At 43.6% G+C, this 15002-nt stretch overlaps 2 protein-coding genes across 5 annotated transcripts in view; one reads left to right on the top strand and one right to left on the bottom strand.

Annotated features, from left to right (window-relative positions):
- Window positions 1-1855, bottom strand: part of CLIP2 (CAP-Gly domain containing linker protein 2) — a 94464-nt gene extending 92609 nt beyond the window's left edge. The window contains exons 1-3 of one of the 4 annotated variants that reach the window (XM_033078496.1): window positions 1682-1855; window positions 1200-1447; window positions 584-723 (exon numbers count right to left, since the gene is read on the bottom strand). The gene's annotated coding sequence lies outside the window, so the exon portion shown is untranslated. Of the gene's footprint in view, window positions 1-583; window positions 724-1199; window positions 1546-1681 lie in introns of those variants that run through there. The other 3 variants (XM_033078498.1, XM_033078495.2, XM_033078497.2) reach the window with 3 other exon arrangements.
- Window positions 1856-5898: 4043 nt separating this feature from the next.
- On the top strand, window positions 5899-13497 carry RFC2 (replication factor C subunit 2). Its single transcript, XM_033078506.2, has 11 exons — window positions 5899-6077; window positions 7134-7203; window positions 7975-8016; window positions 8392-8498; window positions 9546-9647; window positions 10369-10469; window positions 11147-11304; window positions 11662-11727; window positions 12145-12225; window positions 12532-12645; window positions 13288-13497. The coding sequence occupies exons 1-11, from the start codon at window positions 5959-5961 to the stop codon at window positions 13396-13398; spliced, it is 1071 nt and encodes a 356-aa protein (XP_032934397.1). The 5' UTR covers window positions 5899-5958; the 3' UTR covers window positions 13399-13497.
- Window positions 13498-15002: the final 1505 nt, after the last annotated feature.

The following is a 15002-nucleotide window of genomic DNA, read 5'->3' as shown; positions in this document are numbered from 1 at the left end:
CAGTGAACGTAATTAAGGTTTAATTAAGGTTTAATTTAGGGAAGCAGCCTTAAATTTAGGGAATTAGTCCAGGTGGAAAGACTTGATTGCAAGGCTAACAAACAAAGGCTTACCTGCACAGGAATGTCCTGTCACAGCTCCTTTGAAGGAGCTCCTCCCACTCTCCCTGTGCAGTGCCAGCTCGTGCAGCACCTGGGTTTTGCTGGACTTTAACCCCATAAACCACAGTACCCTTCACCCAGTAACACAGGATTGTGTCCTTTCACATCCTCCCAGTAAGGAAATGTTCACAAACCATTTTCTCCTCGGACAATCAACTGCATGTTTTGGTATTTGGTTCCAGACTTACAGGCCCAAGTCATCTTTTCAATCCCAAACTGATATGCAGCCCCTAAAACAAACCTAAGAGTACAAGTCCTGGTTTTGATTCCTCATCTAGGCAAAACCACACCAAACACTTGGAGTAAAAAAATCACCTGTGCATGCAGAGACCTAAAGATAATAATTCAATTTTTATTTTTGTTAGATTTTTCTCATGTTTTCTATCATGAGCACTTTAAATCAAACCAGACTCTACCCTTACCTTAACCTTTTGCTAAATTAATCCTTTATGCTTTAGGAATTTGATGGCTTGGAATACAGCAGCTCTTCCTTCTGATATTCTAAATCCATGCTCTGCAGACTTGAAAGAATCCAGAGTTCCACAGCCTGTTAAATCCTGAACTGTTGATAAACAACAATACTATTGCATTACTATCTGTGACATGAATGTACAGAATGAGTGCAGATGAATGTTAAGATTTATTCTGTTGCATTCAGCCAAACAAGGCCTCTGATCAAGCTTTGCCCAGCATTTAAGACCAGATACAGCTGAAATGGGTTGCATAATGTCATGCAGTACCAGTTAGGGGCAGTCAGGGGAGAATGTTCCCAGACTGCTAATGCAAGGAAGGAGCACAAGAAAGTGCAAATGCTCTGTGCTGTGTCATAGCTACATGGTGTCTGACCAAAAGCCAAGCAATATTGTAACACTGAAAAGTACAATCCACTTTATATCAAATTTGTTGCAAATTTCTTTTGAAGTTTCTGATAAACAAAAATCAAGCCAGTCCACATTTCCATTTTTATGGGAAACAGAGACCAAGTGTTACATCTGAAAACACAAAGAGTAAAAGAATGGATGAACCCAGATTGCCTACCTCCATCTCAAACTCTTGGACTGTACCATTCATCAGAGCCCCCAAATCACTCCTCTGCTTCTGCACCAGCTTGGTGGGTGTTCAAGCAGAAAGCTCACAGACCATTAGGTTCCTTCTTCTGCAAGATCCTTCACCCAGCAAGTTCTTGCTCTGCAGGATGCTCTTTGCAACATCTATGTTTGGCTGTAAGTCATGCACAGAGTCACTTTCTCAGCTTCCTCAGAGAAGAGGAGAAGGCTGTGTCCTCCCTGGAGACAAACAGAGCCCTGCTACAGTCACTAATGGTGACATGAGATCCTGACACAGAGGAAAAGGTGATGCTCCAACCCAGCCCCAGCTGCAAACAGACAAGAGCTCCCAGGGAGGCTGCACAAGAAGAAAAGTGTGGCAAGCACAAAAGATCATTCCCCTTTTCTACACTTTCAGCTTCATCAACAGTTGCATTTTGGCATCTAGGAAAATGGTATGTGCAAAGAATTTACCTGGCTTTGCAGACAAAAGAGGAATTTTAGGAGAAAGTTAATCCTCTTGGATGTCATGGCTGTGTGGCTTTAACCCATGTGTCCATACTCCCTCTACTGACTAAAGCTGTAACCACGTGGCTGGACTTGGGCTGGACACTCGTTGTTCTCTATTATGTGCTTAAAGAAGAAAAATAAAGGAAATTTCAGTCACTTTTCAGTCTTAAGCATCCAAAGGGCAGGAGAGTAGGACTGGCTAGTCACTGCTGCTGCATCCTTTTTTTGTAACCTAGTGTAAAGTTCTGGAGAAATGCCTCAACACACGCAGAAAAATCATAATAAAGCTTCTCTGGCTTAAAACAGTACTTAAAACCCATTATTTTAAATCTTTTCAGATGCTTATATTAAAAAATCGTAAATATGTGCAATGTTACAGCCTCCCAGTAGCAATGAGCTGAACTTGATCTTTCCAGCTGCTCTGTCACCATGACCTGTGTCTTGCCTCACTTCCAGCACTATGAACTTCCCAACTGCAGACGTTGGTGGCACACTGCTTAAAATTTTGTGTGCCAGCATTAAAAAAAAAAAAGATTTAAAGGCACTTAATGAAAATGTGAAAAGCAATGAGATGCTGCAAATATAAATGCTCAGGTGAGAGTGAGCAGGTGTCACATTTTATTTACCCAGAGTGTTGCTCTGCAGCTCTTGGAGATGCACCAGAGTGAGGATGAGGCAGTGAATGAGGAAATAAACAGGGAGATGGCCATGTGCTGGTGAAGAGAAAATGTGGGAAATTTTACAGGGTACCCATCAAATCAGCTCAGCACAGCTGTCACTGTGCCACTGTATGGATAAACACATGAAGAATGGACAGGGCTTGTGATGATACAAAGACAAGTTCATAGCTGCATATACTGACAGCATCATCCCATTTTGCTCCAGAGCTCAAGCACAGCAGCTCTGCAGGAATCAGGGCTCCTGTCAGTCCTGGTGCAGACATGTCAGGCCCAGGAAACCTCCTAATACAGTGATGCCCTATTTCATGAAGCACCAGCCCAGCCTCCCTTCTAACAGCCCCATCATTACTTCCACTATTTGTTCCAGCTCTGCTCTCTGCTTCCATCCTCAGTGACAACATAAAATGGTAGCATGAGAATCCATTCTTCTCTCTCCAGCCTGTGTGAAAGGGAGAGAGCACAGAGAGGGAGCAGGCTGCAAGGGGACTGCAGACTCCACATGTCCCTGGCAGGAGGTGTCTGTGCTCTGTGCCCTACCTGTGCCTGTGAAACTGCAGCAGTGGGGCCAGCCCAAGGAACTCTGCACTTCTCTCAATGCTGCAATTTAAGGTCTCAGCCCCTGGCCTTCTAGACCTGCAGGATAACATGCATGAGTGTTAGCCCTAACAGTAACAGTAAGCTGAACTCACAGATTTAACCCAAAAGCCAAACAACCTTGAATAACAAACGGTTCTTCCCTCCCAAACCACTGCATCTAGGATTTTTTTTCTTACTGAATACACAGATCCATATTTTCTCTAACAATCACCTGAAGTTAGTTTTCTCTCATGATTTATTTCTGTTGCTTTCTGTGTTTTACACCTCACATCACCCTTGCTCTTGCTTTTCACTGTCTTCAACTACTGTCTCCCTTTTAGTGTCTTCACTAATTTCAATTTGTTGTTCAGACTCCAAACAAGCCACCCTCACTTTCACCAACCACAGCATGCAAAGCAGCAATCTTTCACCACAACTTCTGCATTTACCCAATTCTCTGACTAAACATGTTGTGCTGGGCTTTAGTTTCCCCATGGGGACTAGAGCTGGTCTGAGAAGAGCTTCCATATGATTTTCAGATCTGTTCCCTACACCTCAAGAATCTGCAGGTGGGACTTCCTTGCTGTTGGGCCAACCACAAGGTCGTGATTTATTTCTCTAATGGGGATTCCTCTGCTAGTAATAGATGCTGTTTGAATACACTGAAGAGGAACACTCCCATTGCTGAATAAATTAGCAAAAAGCCTTTCTCTGTACTCTACACTGATTACAAGTACTCAGTAAGCTTTTCTATCTCCATCTTTTGGGGTGTGAGGGAGAAAGGTCTGAAAGAATAATCTTCAATTCAGGAGTATTCTCCTTTCAGGATAACACAGTGCATCTGCACACACGTGGATTTAGGCATTGCTGATGACACATCAGAAGTTCTGCTATTTCAGCACTGAATTTGGAATTCATTTAACTCTGGATGTATCCTGTGATCTCAACTGTTGGACTACAATAAGAACAGTTTGGATTTTGGGACATGATGGGTTTTAAAACTTTCAGCTCACATTTGCCCCTCTCAATATGGGTGTGCCTTCAATAAATACTTGTTCTGTGTTTGATAAACCACTGTGAGAAGCTCCTGCCTATGCTGGGGCTGCACCTCTTTAGGAGACCATGCTCAAAACCACACTTATTTCAACTGATAGCTGAAACATATCATAAAATCTGTCATCAGGCTCTCTGCAACAATTCTTATCACTAGCCTTTCTTATTGTCCTTTGAGTGCTTATCAGCAACAATTCTACACATAGAGTGGCAGAATTAATGCTAGCCAGGAAAATGCTATCTTATCTAGAAGCTGGCACTTCCTAAGAGCAGAGCTACTGTTTAATTTGGCAAGAAATCAAAGCATATCCAGGGTGCTGCACTGAAGGCTGTTATGACCAACAGAATTTCACTGTCCCATGTAATTCTGATGAGCACTGCAAAAAATTAAATCTAAAGACACAAGTGAGTTTGAGTATTACAGGAATGAATACCAAAAACTCCAAGTCTCACCCTCATATGCCAGATAACTCTGGTGTTAATTAATTATCTTCTTTACCTCCGATGGAGGTGGTTAATCCACTGTTGATGTTAACTCAATTAGCCAGGCACATGAAGGGTGCAGAACACTTCCAATTTTACCCTTACATAACAGTTATCCTACAGCCACTAGGAACCACTACAGCTTTTAATAAAAACAATGTGCAAAACAAAATTAAAGCACTTACCGTAAAAAATCAGATATGAGACTGCACTTGGCAAAACAAACTTCACCCTCAAGAGTTTTAGAGTCTTAGGAGAAACTCATTAACTCCATCACTGTCAGGCCATAGGCAGAACCAGTTTCACAGGCTGAAGGCAAATGCTCCTATGTCAACCTCAAAACACCAAAACCAGGCACTGACAGTAACACTGGAACACAAATGTTGTCATGAGGAAGAATTTACTCCCTCAGAGGAGCATCACTGCTCACACTGAGCTGCAAATATGGTCAGTTCTGAGTTCCTGCCTCACACAAATCTTAAATTAGAAACACTTCCCAAGGAATCAGCGCCCAGACTGAAGGACAGATGCTCTGTGCACTGAGCTGACAACAATGTCATTAATTATGTGGAGCATAAACAGAGCTGAAAGATGTACCAAGGCCCCAGTAACTACTGAGGTTGAAAATGAGAACTGATTTCCAGATTCTAATGCTGTGGATACAACAACCCAGCTCTCTTTCAGGAGCTGGTGGCATACAGGGGCACCAACAAGCTTGGTAAAATAACACTTCATCAAAGCATCAATTAAGAAAAAAAAAAATTTGTCTTGACTTGGGTGGATGAGCACCTTTACTTAATCTGGAAAAGAACATTTAGAATCATAGAATCTCAGAATGGTTTGGGTTGGAAAGGATCTTAAAGCTCATTTCATTCTACCCTCTGCCATGGGCACGCTTTCCAGTAAACAAGATTGCTCCATGCCCATCCGACATGCCCTTGAACACATCCAGGAACAGGGCAGCCAGAGCTCCGAAAACACATTATGTGTTCAATAAATAGAGCCTGAATCGTGTCCCCGACTATAACACAACTTCTTATAATATTTTGGAATGCACCTGCCGTTGTTTTCATTTTACGAGGTGGGGAGAATGAGGTAGACAGAAGAAACAACGTCTCAGACCCCTCAAAACAAACATGTTATTGTTGTTATGCTAACACACAGTAGGGTGGGAAGCGGCCTCCCCTCACCAACACTCCTTCCCCTGCAGGGCACGGCACAGCCCGGCACGGCACAGTCCGACACAGCCCGGCACAGCACAGCCCGGCCCGAGCACCACGGCCTGGACTGCCTCCTCCCCGCCTCCCTGAGCAGGCAAGGCCCCAGCAGCCTGCTGCAGACCGCACAATCCGGTGCCTCCCCCGCCCGCCCCGGAGGCGGGCCGGCACCGCGGCCCTCCCTCCCCTCACGGCGGCGGCGAGACGGGCCGGGAGCACCAGCTGCGCCGCCATGGAGGTGGATGTGGCGGAGGACGAGAAGGCCGGGCCGTCGGCAGGCGAGAAGCGGGGACCCGTCGACCCGGCGGGGGCCGCGCCCGGCGGCGGCAGCGGCCACTACGAGCTGCCCTGGTGAGGAGGAACAGCGGGCGAGGGAACGCGGCCCGGGCCGCCATGACCGCCTAGTACAGGAGCGGGGGCGGTAGGAGGGGCGGGGCGCGCCGTGATTGGTGCAGAGCGCGGAGGGGGCGGGGCTGCGTGCGGCAGAGCCAATGAGGTGAGGGCGGGGCGCTGTTGGCGGGAAGGCGGGCTTGTGGCGGCTGAGGGGACCATGGTGGGACTGTCGCGGCTGAGGGGACCAGGGCGGCCCGACACGGCCACGGCCAGACCCGCCTGTTCAAGGCTGCCTCCGGATGCTCTCCGCGGTGCAGGAGCTCCGTGTGGCTCGGATTCTGGGACTCTGCCTGCCGTGTGACCTGCCCCGTCTGTTGCCGGGGCTGGGAAGGCAGCAGGCACAGAATGGTTTGGGTTGGAAGGGACCTTAAAGGCCATCCCTTTCCTGCCATGGGCAGGGATACTTTCCACTATCCCAGCTCCAAGCCCTGTCCAACCTGGCCTTGAACACTTCCAGAAATCCATAGTGAAGAGAATCTCATTATTTTCCTTTGTAAGGCAGAGAAAGTCAGCCCTGTGCTATGTTGACCATGAGACACCACACAGGGTGGCTTCTCCACTTAGGCTGAGGCACCGAATTCCTCATTGAGTTGAGCGGTTTTTCCCTCTTTTTGCTTTTTTATATCAGTGGAAGTAAAACTTTCAGGGTGGTGTGGCCCTGGCACAGGTTATGGTTGTATACCTGGCACAGGTATGGCCCAGACGGAAGTGTTCAAGGCCAGGTTGCTCGTGGTCCAGTGGAGGTGGAAGGTGTCCCTGCCCATGGCAGGAGGCTGCAGTGAAATGAGCTTTAAGGTCCTTTCCAGTTCACATCATTCTGGGGTTCTCTGAGTCACTGGTTAGTGCTGTGGAATGCTGTGCTTAGCAGTGATGGAGACCCTGCAGCACTTACACTGAATGCATGGCCAGCCATGTCCTGTGCTCTCTTAACATATTCCTCCTTGTCCATCACTCTGAAGCACTATTAAAGCATTACTAGTGTAATGCTTTACTTTTTTTTTTTTTTTTAAACAGGGTAGAAAAATACAGACCCATGAAACTGTCTGAAATAGTTGGAAATGAAGATACTGTGAGCAGGTTGGAGGTGTGTAGCTGTCTCTATCTTTTTACAGGTTATCTCAAAAAATACATATTTCTGCATAGATCCACAGGCTAGTGAAAACACTATTGTATTTTTACATCCATACTTGAGTATGTGAAAGAAAGCTTCCTGATTTGCTTTAAAAATTACAAGTTTTACATGATATTTGAGTAGTGTGTAAGGAAATATGCCTTCTTCAATTGGGATGTTTAAGTTGACCATTTGATACAGTTTAGAGAATTTGAAGCTGTTATTATACTGTTTCAATTAATAAATATAATTCATATAACAACAGAAAGAAATATCATGGGGTTTTTTTTGAAAAGAAATGTTTGTCGTATCAATTCCTTCCTGCAACCTGCTCTAGTGGAAGGTGCCCCTGTCCTTGGCAGGGGGTTGGGATGAGATGGGCTTTTAGGTCCCTTCCAATTCTAACTATTCCAGGATTCTGTAATTCTGTGATAAATTAATCTGCGAACACAGTATTTGTTAACAGAAAGATTATACTAGCAAGTATATCATTAAAGGAAAGGCAAGAGTACTAAAGACCTGTGGTATTAAGTGTTTTTAAATATTTCCATTTTATTCTAAGGGCTGATTTCTAACAGTTCAATTAAAAAAAACCCTAAACATGTGAAAGCAGTAAGGTTCAAAAAATGAAAATAGGAGGGGAAAAAAAGAAGCTTGTTTCTGATGCTAAAAGTAGAACAGAATTGAAACTATGTGTTCATGTTATTTTCTTACATAATTTCTTTTTTTCTCATTCTTTCTTAGGTCTTTGCAAAAGAGGGGAATGTACCAAATATTATAATTGCTGTGAGTATTGCTGTGTTGTATTTCAGGGTTGGTCCTGGATTTGAAATCTGGCCAGGATGGCCTCCCAGTACAGACCAGCTTTGTGCCTGAGTGTGCTGGTGAGGGAGGTGTTGGTGGTGTGGTCTTGGAGCAATGTTCTTGGCAGAATACATGGGGAAACGAGTTTAAATCTACCTCAAGTGCCTGCTGAAACACATCCTGTGCCTCTCCCTGCAGTATATCTCCTCTGTTAGTAGCAGGACCCTGAGCTCAGGCACAGCTTCCTGGCTGTTTTCTCTGAAGTTCCTCTGTTGCAGCCTTTTTTCATGACTGAGATTTGTGAACAGCACAGCTTAGAAAATTTCACTGAACTTACCAGCATTGTCACATTTTTAGGGCCCTCCAGGAACAGGTAAAACCACCAGTATCCTGTGTTTGGCTCGTGCTCTGCTTGGTCCTGCATTAAAGGATGCTGTTCTGGAGCTGAATGCCTCAAATGACAGGTGAGAATAAATAAACCTTACCAAGCTTTTAATGAAAAAGCAAATTTCCATTAAACCCAGGCCAGTTTGATGGGCTTAGTGCTATAGTGAGGCCTCTAAGACTTATTTTAGTGCAGTCCCTCCAACTAAAAGTTAGGCAATCTCTGGTGTTCATTCATCAACACAGATGCTACTTCTTGATGTTTTATAAACTTTATAGACACTTTTATTTGTGAAAATATAAACAGGTAGAGAGAGAATCCATAATGGTATTTTTTTCCAAATTTATTTGAAAGGGTTAAGCTTCCCACTGCATTCATGAGGATCCTAAGAATGGAAAGTGAACAGGTTGTTCATACTCAAATTAAGATGTAGGATCAGGATGTTAGAACACTGACTGGGCTCCAAGGATCAGGCACTAAGGACTGATGTATTTCCCTGTTTAGATCCATCCTGAGGTATTCTGACATTTCCTGGTGGGTTGTCTGAGCACATTATACTTTATCTACTCTGTTAGTATCAATTATAGAAGAACTACAGAATCACAGCTTTCTTTTTCTAAGCAACAAAAAAGTAAAATCCTTTCTTAATAAAAGCAGGTCTTTGAACAGACTCTCTCTAGGAAAGTGTCTGTGTTGTGTTGATATGATTCAGTCTGTCCAGATGTTTTTCTTAAACTCTTCTGAGCTACAGCTGGAGCTCTGGGAAGAACTGGCAAAGCAATCTTAAATGCCTCTGCCTTTGTTTATTTATTACATTTGACTTGTGCCAAACATAAGTCATTTTGTGGTGATACTGCAAGTAGGGTCATTGGCTTTGTGTGTATTTATATTGCTACTGTTAAATTATTTTCTTCAAGACCCCAAAACCAGGGATTGTTGTGTTTGAATCCAAACCAGTTGGACAGTCTGGCTTAAAACATGGCCCCACAGCAGTTGTGCTGAAACAGCTGAAGGGACAGGAACAAATGGGTAGAACCAGTAGCATTTCAGCTGCTGTGGCTGCTGAAAAAAATCTGTTCTGTATTTTCACCCAACTTATCATGATTCAATTGATTTATTGTTCCAGAGGCATTGATGTTGTAAGAAACAAAATCAAAATGTTTGCTCAACAAAAGGTCACACTTCCAAAAGGTCGGCATAAAATAATCATCCTTGATGAAGCAGACAGGTATGTTGTGTTTTCTTGACCTCAGCTACTGTGAAATGTGCTGCATCTCTCCTGTCTGTGGAGCTCCAGCCTTGGGCACTATTGAGTGTTTCTATCAAACTGTTCAAAGTAATTTGCTAGGAAATGAATATGGATTGAACAGTGATCTTATGGGAGTACACACAGCAAGAAGAGATGATTGCTTCAAAAGAGGTGTTAAATATTGACATGGAATGCTCTGGATATGAAACAGAGCAGTCTACTGGAAAGATGTCCCATCCCTGGAACTGTTCAAGGCCAGGCTGGACAGGGCTTGGAGCAGCCTGATCTGGTGGGAGGTGTCCCTGTCCATGGCAGGGGGTTGGAACTGGATGAGCTTTAAGGTCCTTTCCAACCCGAACCATTTTGTGATTCCGTGATTCCTCTTTGCAAAGAGTTGGGCTCATGTAGAGAATTTCACTGGATGAAAATGGGATATTGTCCTCCTCCTCTATATTCTTCAGAGCACTGGGGTTTTAATTTTGCATGTCATGGGTGTCATTTTGTATGTTATGGAGGTCCCAGTGACTACCTGTGTTGCAGAGTGGTTTGTTTGGAAAAGCTGCTTAGTTTATCAAACTAGAATATTACAAAGCACAGCTTAATGTCAGTAAACTCTGAAGCTTGTATGAGAATAGTTCTTAGGCTGCACCTAGGAGTGAGTGAAGAGCAAAACCTGTCCTAACTCCTTGTGTCCCCTCAGCATGACAGATGGAGCACAGCAGGCATTGAGAAGAACAATGGAAATTTATTCCAAAACAACACGCTTTGCACTGGCGTGCAATGCCTCTGACAAAATCATAGGTGAGTGCTGCTGCTTGCTGGGTGCCCATGTCACATGTTCTCCATACTGTTGGCTAACTTCCAAGGCAGCTTCCAGCAATTCCTTGATCCCACTTATTGCAGGAAAGCATGGTACTTCTGAAAAAGCAAGCCACCTGTACTTCAGCTGATAAAAGTTTATTTGTGTAGTCAGGGAGCCCTCTGAGCAACCATTTTTGATGGATAATGCCATATGTGACTGCAGAAGTAATTTCTCATACTTTGGCCTTAACCTGCATCCAACTCTGCTACAGTTTAGGATGTTTTATGTATTATTTACTGGGTATTGAGCCCTTTTTGTGCTTTCTGAATCATGACCTTAAGTTTGCCTATAGTTGAACACATTGCAGACCTTCAGACTTCTTGTGAAAAAAGCACATTATAAACATCTATATTCAGAAACCCTGGAGAACAGAGGAAACTTGGCTTTGTATATATTTCCACATAACTGGGAAAACTCCAGCAGCACATTTGGGCTCAAGGGAAGGACTGTAACAACTGTATGTGCTTAAGGAGAGGCTGTGTTCTGCTTGGAGCTTACTGTCCTTTTTCTTTAAAAGACATAAGAATTGTTGGAAAGTGAAATGAAGACATATGTTTGGTTGTGAGACTTTTTGAGGAAAAAAAGAGAGAAGCTAATTCCACATCTGTGTCCCCAGAGCCTATTCAGTCTCGGTGTGCAGTGCTGCGTTACACCAAGCTGACAGATGCACAAATACTCGCCAGGCTACTGAGAATTGTTGAGAAGGAGGATGTGCCATATACAGATGATGGACTAGAAGCCATTATCTTCACAGCCCAAGGTGATATGAGACAGGTAAAAGGAGAAAGACTCCCAAAAAATGGCTTCTATTTAAAGCAAAAAACTTTTGAATTGCAGCTCTCAAGGATTTCTCTCTGGAGAGGTAAAGCAAAGGAGGATGTTATTGTGACCCAAGAGTAACTAAACTATTTGGTTTTGTGAGGGTTTAAGATGCTCCTTAAAAGTGAATTGGTGGGAAGTGGATACCAAATTTGTGGGAGGAAATAAAGTCAACATAAATGTGTGATTTTTTTTTCTGTTGTTTGATGGCAAACTTGTTTATTTGGCATCATTTGTTGAAGTGCATTTCATCCTGAGGAGGGGAGTGAAAGTAGAGCACTTCAAATAAAGTCTTATTTTTTTCTTTCACAGGCATTAAACAACTTACAGTCCACATACTCTGGATTTGGATTTATAAACAGTGAAAATGTCTTTAAGGTCAGTAACAGCTGAAAACAGTTTTGCCAGAATTTAGCCCTGTGGCTGTGTGAGACTCCATTGGACACATAAACCCTTTTGCTAGTTTGTAGACAACCCTGTGTATGTAGTTACAGCTTTAGACTTTAAGTAGCCCATGTACCTTATGAAAAATGCACATCTGAGAGTTTTCCAGCTCTCACAAATCCAAAAACTGCTGGGAAATTTCAGTGATAACTTGGGAATCTGTTACTTGAGTGTTCTCATTTCATGCTGTTTAGTCTGCCATGACAGACTACCTGAAAAGTCAAATTACTTAAAATTTAGTCTGTATCATGGAATATTTCTGATTCTACTCCTTAGAACCTTGGTGACAATGCCAGAAGTTTAATGCAAAGTCTCCTGATATTTGAAGTGTAATATTTCTCTTGGATACAGGTGTGTGACGAGCCTCATCCTCTGCTTGTGAAGGAAATGATACAACACTGCATAAATGCAAATATTGATGAAGCATACAAGGTTGGTTTTCATGCCTTCTGTCAGTTTTTGTTTGCTTTGAGGAATTCACAATGTGTGTTGGTTTTTAAGATAAGGGGAACACCATGTAGATTAGTTGATATAAATTTCTTTTGGGCAGGAGTTTATTTAGATAAATAAGCCAACAAGTAAAAAAGGAAGTTATAGTGAAATTAATTGCTAGATGCTTGAGATTAAATCAGGTGATAAATAGTACATGCAATTTTAGTAATTATATACAGCTGTTCCAAAAGTGAATATCCTTGTTTCACTTTGCAAATAAACGGGGGATTCTTTTTGCCTGCACAGATTCTTGCCCACCTGTGGCGCCTTGGATACTCTCCAGAAGATGTCATTGGCAATATCTTCCGTGTGTGTAAGACCTTTCAAATGCCAGAATATCTGAAACTGGAGTTTATCAAGGTTAGTACTAACTCAGCTCCTGATGGGACCTTTTGGGCCTTTTTAAGAAGAGGATGTGATTGGGGGCAGCCTCAGGGGTTTCATTTAAAATTTGGTGTATATTAGCACAAACAAAGTGCTTCTTGGCTCATTACTGCTTTCTTTCCCACTGCATCATCAGTTTGTCAGTGAAAAGTCACTTGAAGTTTAGCATCTGAACACCTACAGAAGTGCCAGATGTCACTTTAATGACCAGCTAAAATTAATAGGAGATGTAATGCTGAAATTATTAGTTATATCAAAGCCTCAAATAACTCTTTGAAAATGTTTTTGAAGTGTATACTTGATTCTAATCCAATAGATAGTAAAATATTAAATTAACAGAGTTGACAAACAGTAAGCTGGTGATATGGCATCACTCCTCATATTTGAAAGCTGTCCTTATATGCAGGCACCTTGATTCTTATAAGGGAAGTGGGGAAACACAGGCTTTGATTTTAAACACAAAAGGCGTTTTAGTTGGTCTATAGGAGTGGATCCATTCTCTGAAGTACGAGTGACTCAAAGGTCTTTAAGCTGTAAGGGATATGTTCTGTTTAGTCACTAGTAAAATACACACAGACTGGGGGATAACAGAACACTTGACAATGTCTCTGCCACCAGGAAATTGGGTACACTCACATGAAGATTGCAGAAGGTGTGAACTCCCTCTTGCAAATGGCCGGGCTGCTGGCCCGCCTGTGCCAGAAGACTGCAGCCCCTGCAGCCAGTTAGGACCTCCTCGAGCCTGCTGGGAGGAAACCAGGTTTTGTTGCAAAAATGTTTCATACTTTTTTATTTAGACCAATAAAGCTCTAAAATTTAACCCACAAAGTTGTGTGTGTTTTATAACCAGGATAGGACTGTGATACTCCAGAGCAATTAAGGTGGGTCCAGAGCACTCAGTAAAACTGCTTCTGTCTGTGGTATTGAGACCTCAGCAGGAGAAACAGAAAGGGAATCCTGTTGTTAGGGATTAAACTTCAGGTCTGGTCATGAGTGATCTTACCAAGGACCAAGAAGGAAATTTTTTTGCACAAAGTACAGCATTTACTGAAGTTATCATTGAGACACATTGAGCAAGTGCTGCTTTGCCTTGTGGATAGGGAAGGTATTTTCACCAAACCTACAGGAGAAGTATTACGCATTTCTTAATGGTGCCACTATATTTTGGATATTCCTTTTTTAATCTTAAAAAAACTTTACTAAATTCTGAGATGCTCTGCATTTGTGTTCCCTTTCCTGTCCCTGCTTGTCCAGGTTAGGTAATGTCATAGTTTCAGCCTGCCAAAAAGTTACAGTCATGTTTGCCAGTCCAGTTTTGGAAACACCTTGCCAGTGTAGATGGGCAATGAGGTGTGAAATACAGAGAAAGTAAATAGAAATTGATCTTGACCACCTGATATGAGATGTGAGACTTGTGTGTCCAAGCAGATACTTCTTAATATAATTAACAGAATCATCAGGTTGGAAGAGACCTTCAAGATCAAGTCCAACCCACGCCCTAACACCTCAACTAAACCATAGCACTGAGTGTGGCCAAAGTGCAGGACTGGGCACTTGGACTTGTTAAACTTCATCCTGTTGGACTCTGCCCATCTCTCCAGCCTGTCCAGATCCCCAAGCAGAGCCCTCCTGCCTTCCAACAGATGGACACACACTCCCAGCTTGGTGCCATCTGCAAATCTCCTGGTGCTGGCCTCAATCCCCTCATCCACCAGTGAAGATGTGGAACAGGACTGGCCCCAGCACAGACCCCTGGGGGACACCACTGGTCACTGGCCCCCAGCTGGATGCAGCAGCACTCACCTCCACTCTCTGGGCCTGGCCATCCAGCCAGTTCTTACCCCAGCAGAGAGTGCTCCTGCCCAAGCCATGGACTGCAGCTTTTGCAGGAGTTTGCTGTGGGAGACAGTGCCAAAGCCTTGCAATTAAGCATGGTCTGGTTACAGCAATCACACAAAAGAGTGCAGAGGCACAAGTTGCTGGTGCTTGCACTTCACTGTGCCCATTTGGTTGATGATTTCCACCCCAAGTGTTCAGTTCCTCACTGCAGCTGTCTCAGTGCCAAATGGATGTTTCCTGGCAGCTTCAGCCTGGGCACTGGTCCTGCACTGAGGCAGGGGCAGGGCACACCCTCCTGTTCTCTGACAAGCCAAAGGGGTCACAAGTTTCAGCAGCAAGAACTGGTGGCATCGTGACTTTCCCCTTGTCTTCCTGCAGCTCCTCTGGCAGAGCCTGCAGACAAACTTCTGTGATTTGTGTGCAGGAGAGCAAGGGAATTGGCAGCTGAAGTGCAGGGAATGCAGCAACCAGTGCTTGGAATAATGGATGTAATG

This window comes from Catharus ustulatus, chromosome 22 (assembly GCF_009819885.2).
Source record: "Catharus ustulatus isolate bCatUst1 chromosome 22, bCatUst1.pri.v2, whole genome shotgun sequence".
Taxonomy (NCBI): Eukaryota; Metazoa; Chordata; class Aves; order Passeriformes; family Turdidae; genus Catharus; species Catharus ustulatus.
Note: the sequence above shows the minus strand (reverse complement) of the source record. Positions and strands in the feature narration are given on the sequence as shown.

Bases quoted from the DNA above. Each gene is read 5' to 3' on its own strand.
- RFC2 (XM_033078506.2), top strand. From the start codon at position 5,959: ATGGAGGTGGATGTGGCGGAGGACGAGAAGGCCGGGCCGTCGGCAGGC. The intron at 8,499-9,545 runs GTGAGAATAAAT...TTATTGTTCCAG, and splicing joins CTGAATGCCTCAAATGACAG to AGGCATTGATGTTGTAAGAA. The intron at 9,648-10,368 runs GTATGTTGTGTT...GTGTCCCCTCAG, and splicing joins ATCCTTGATGAAGCAGACAG to CATGACAGATGGAGCACAGC.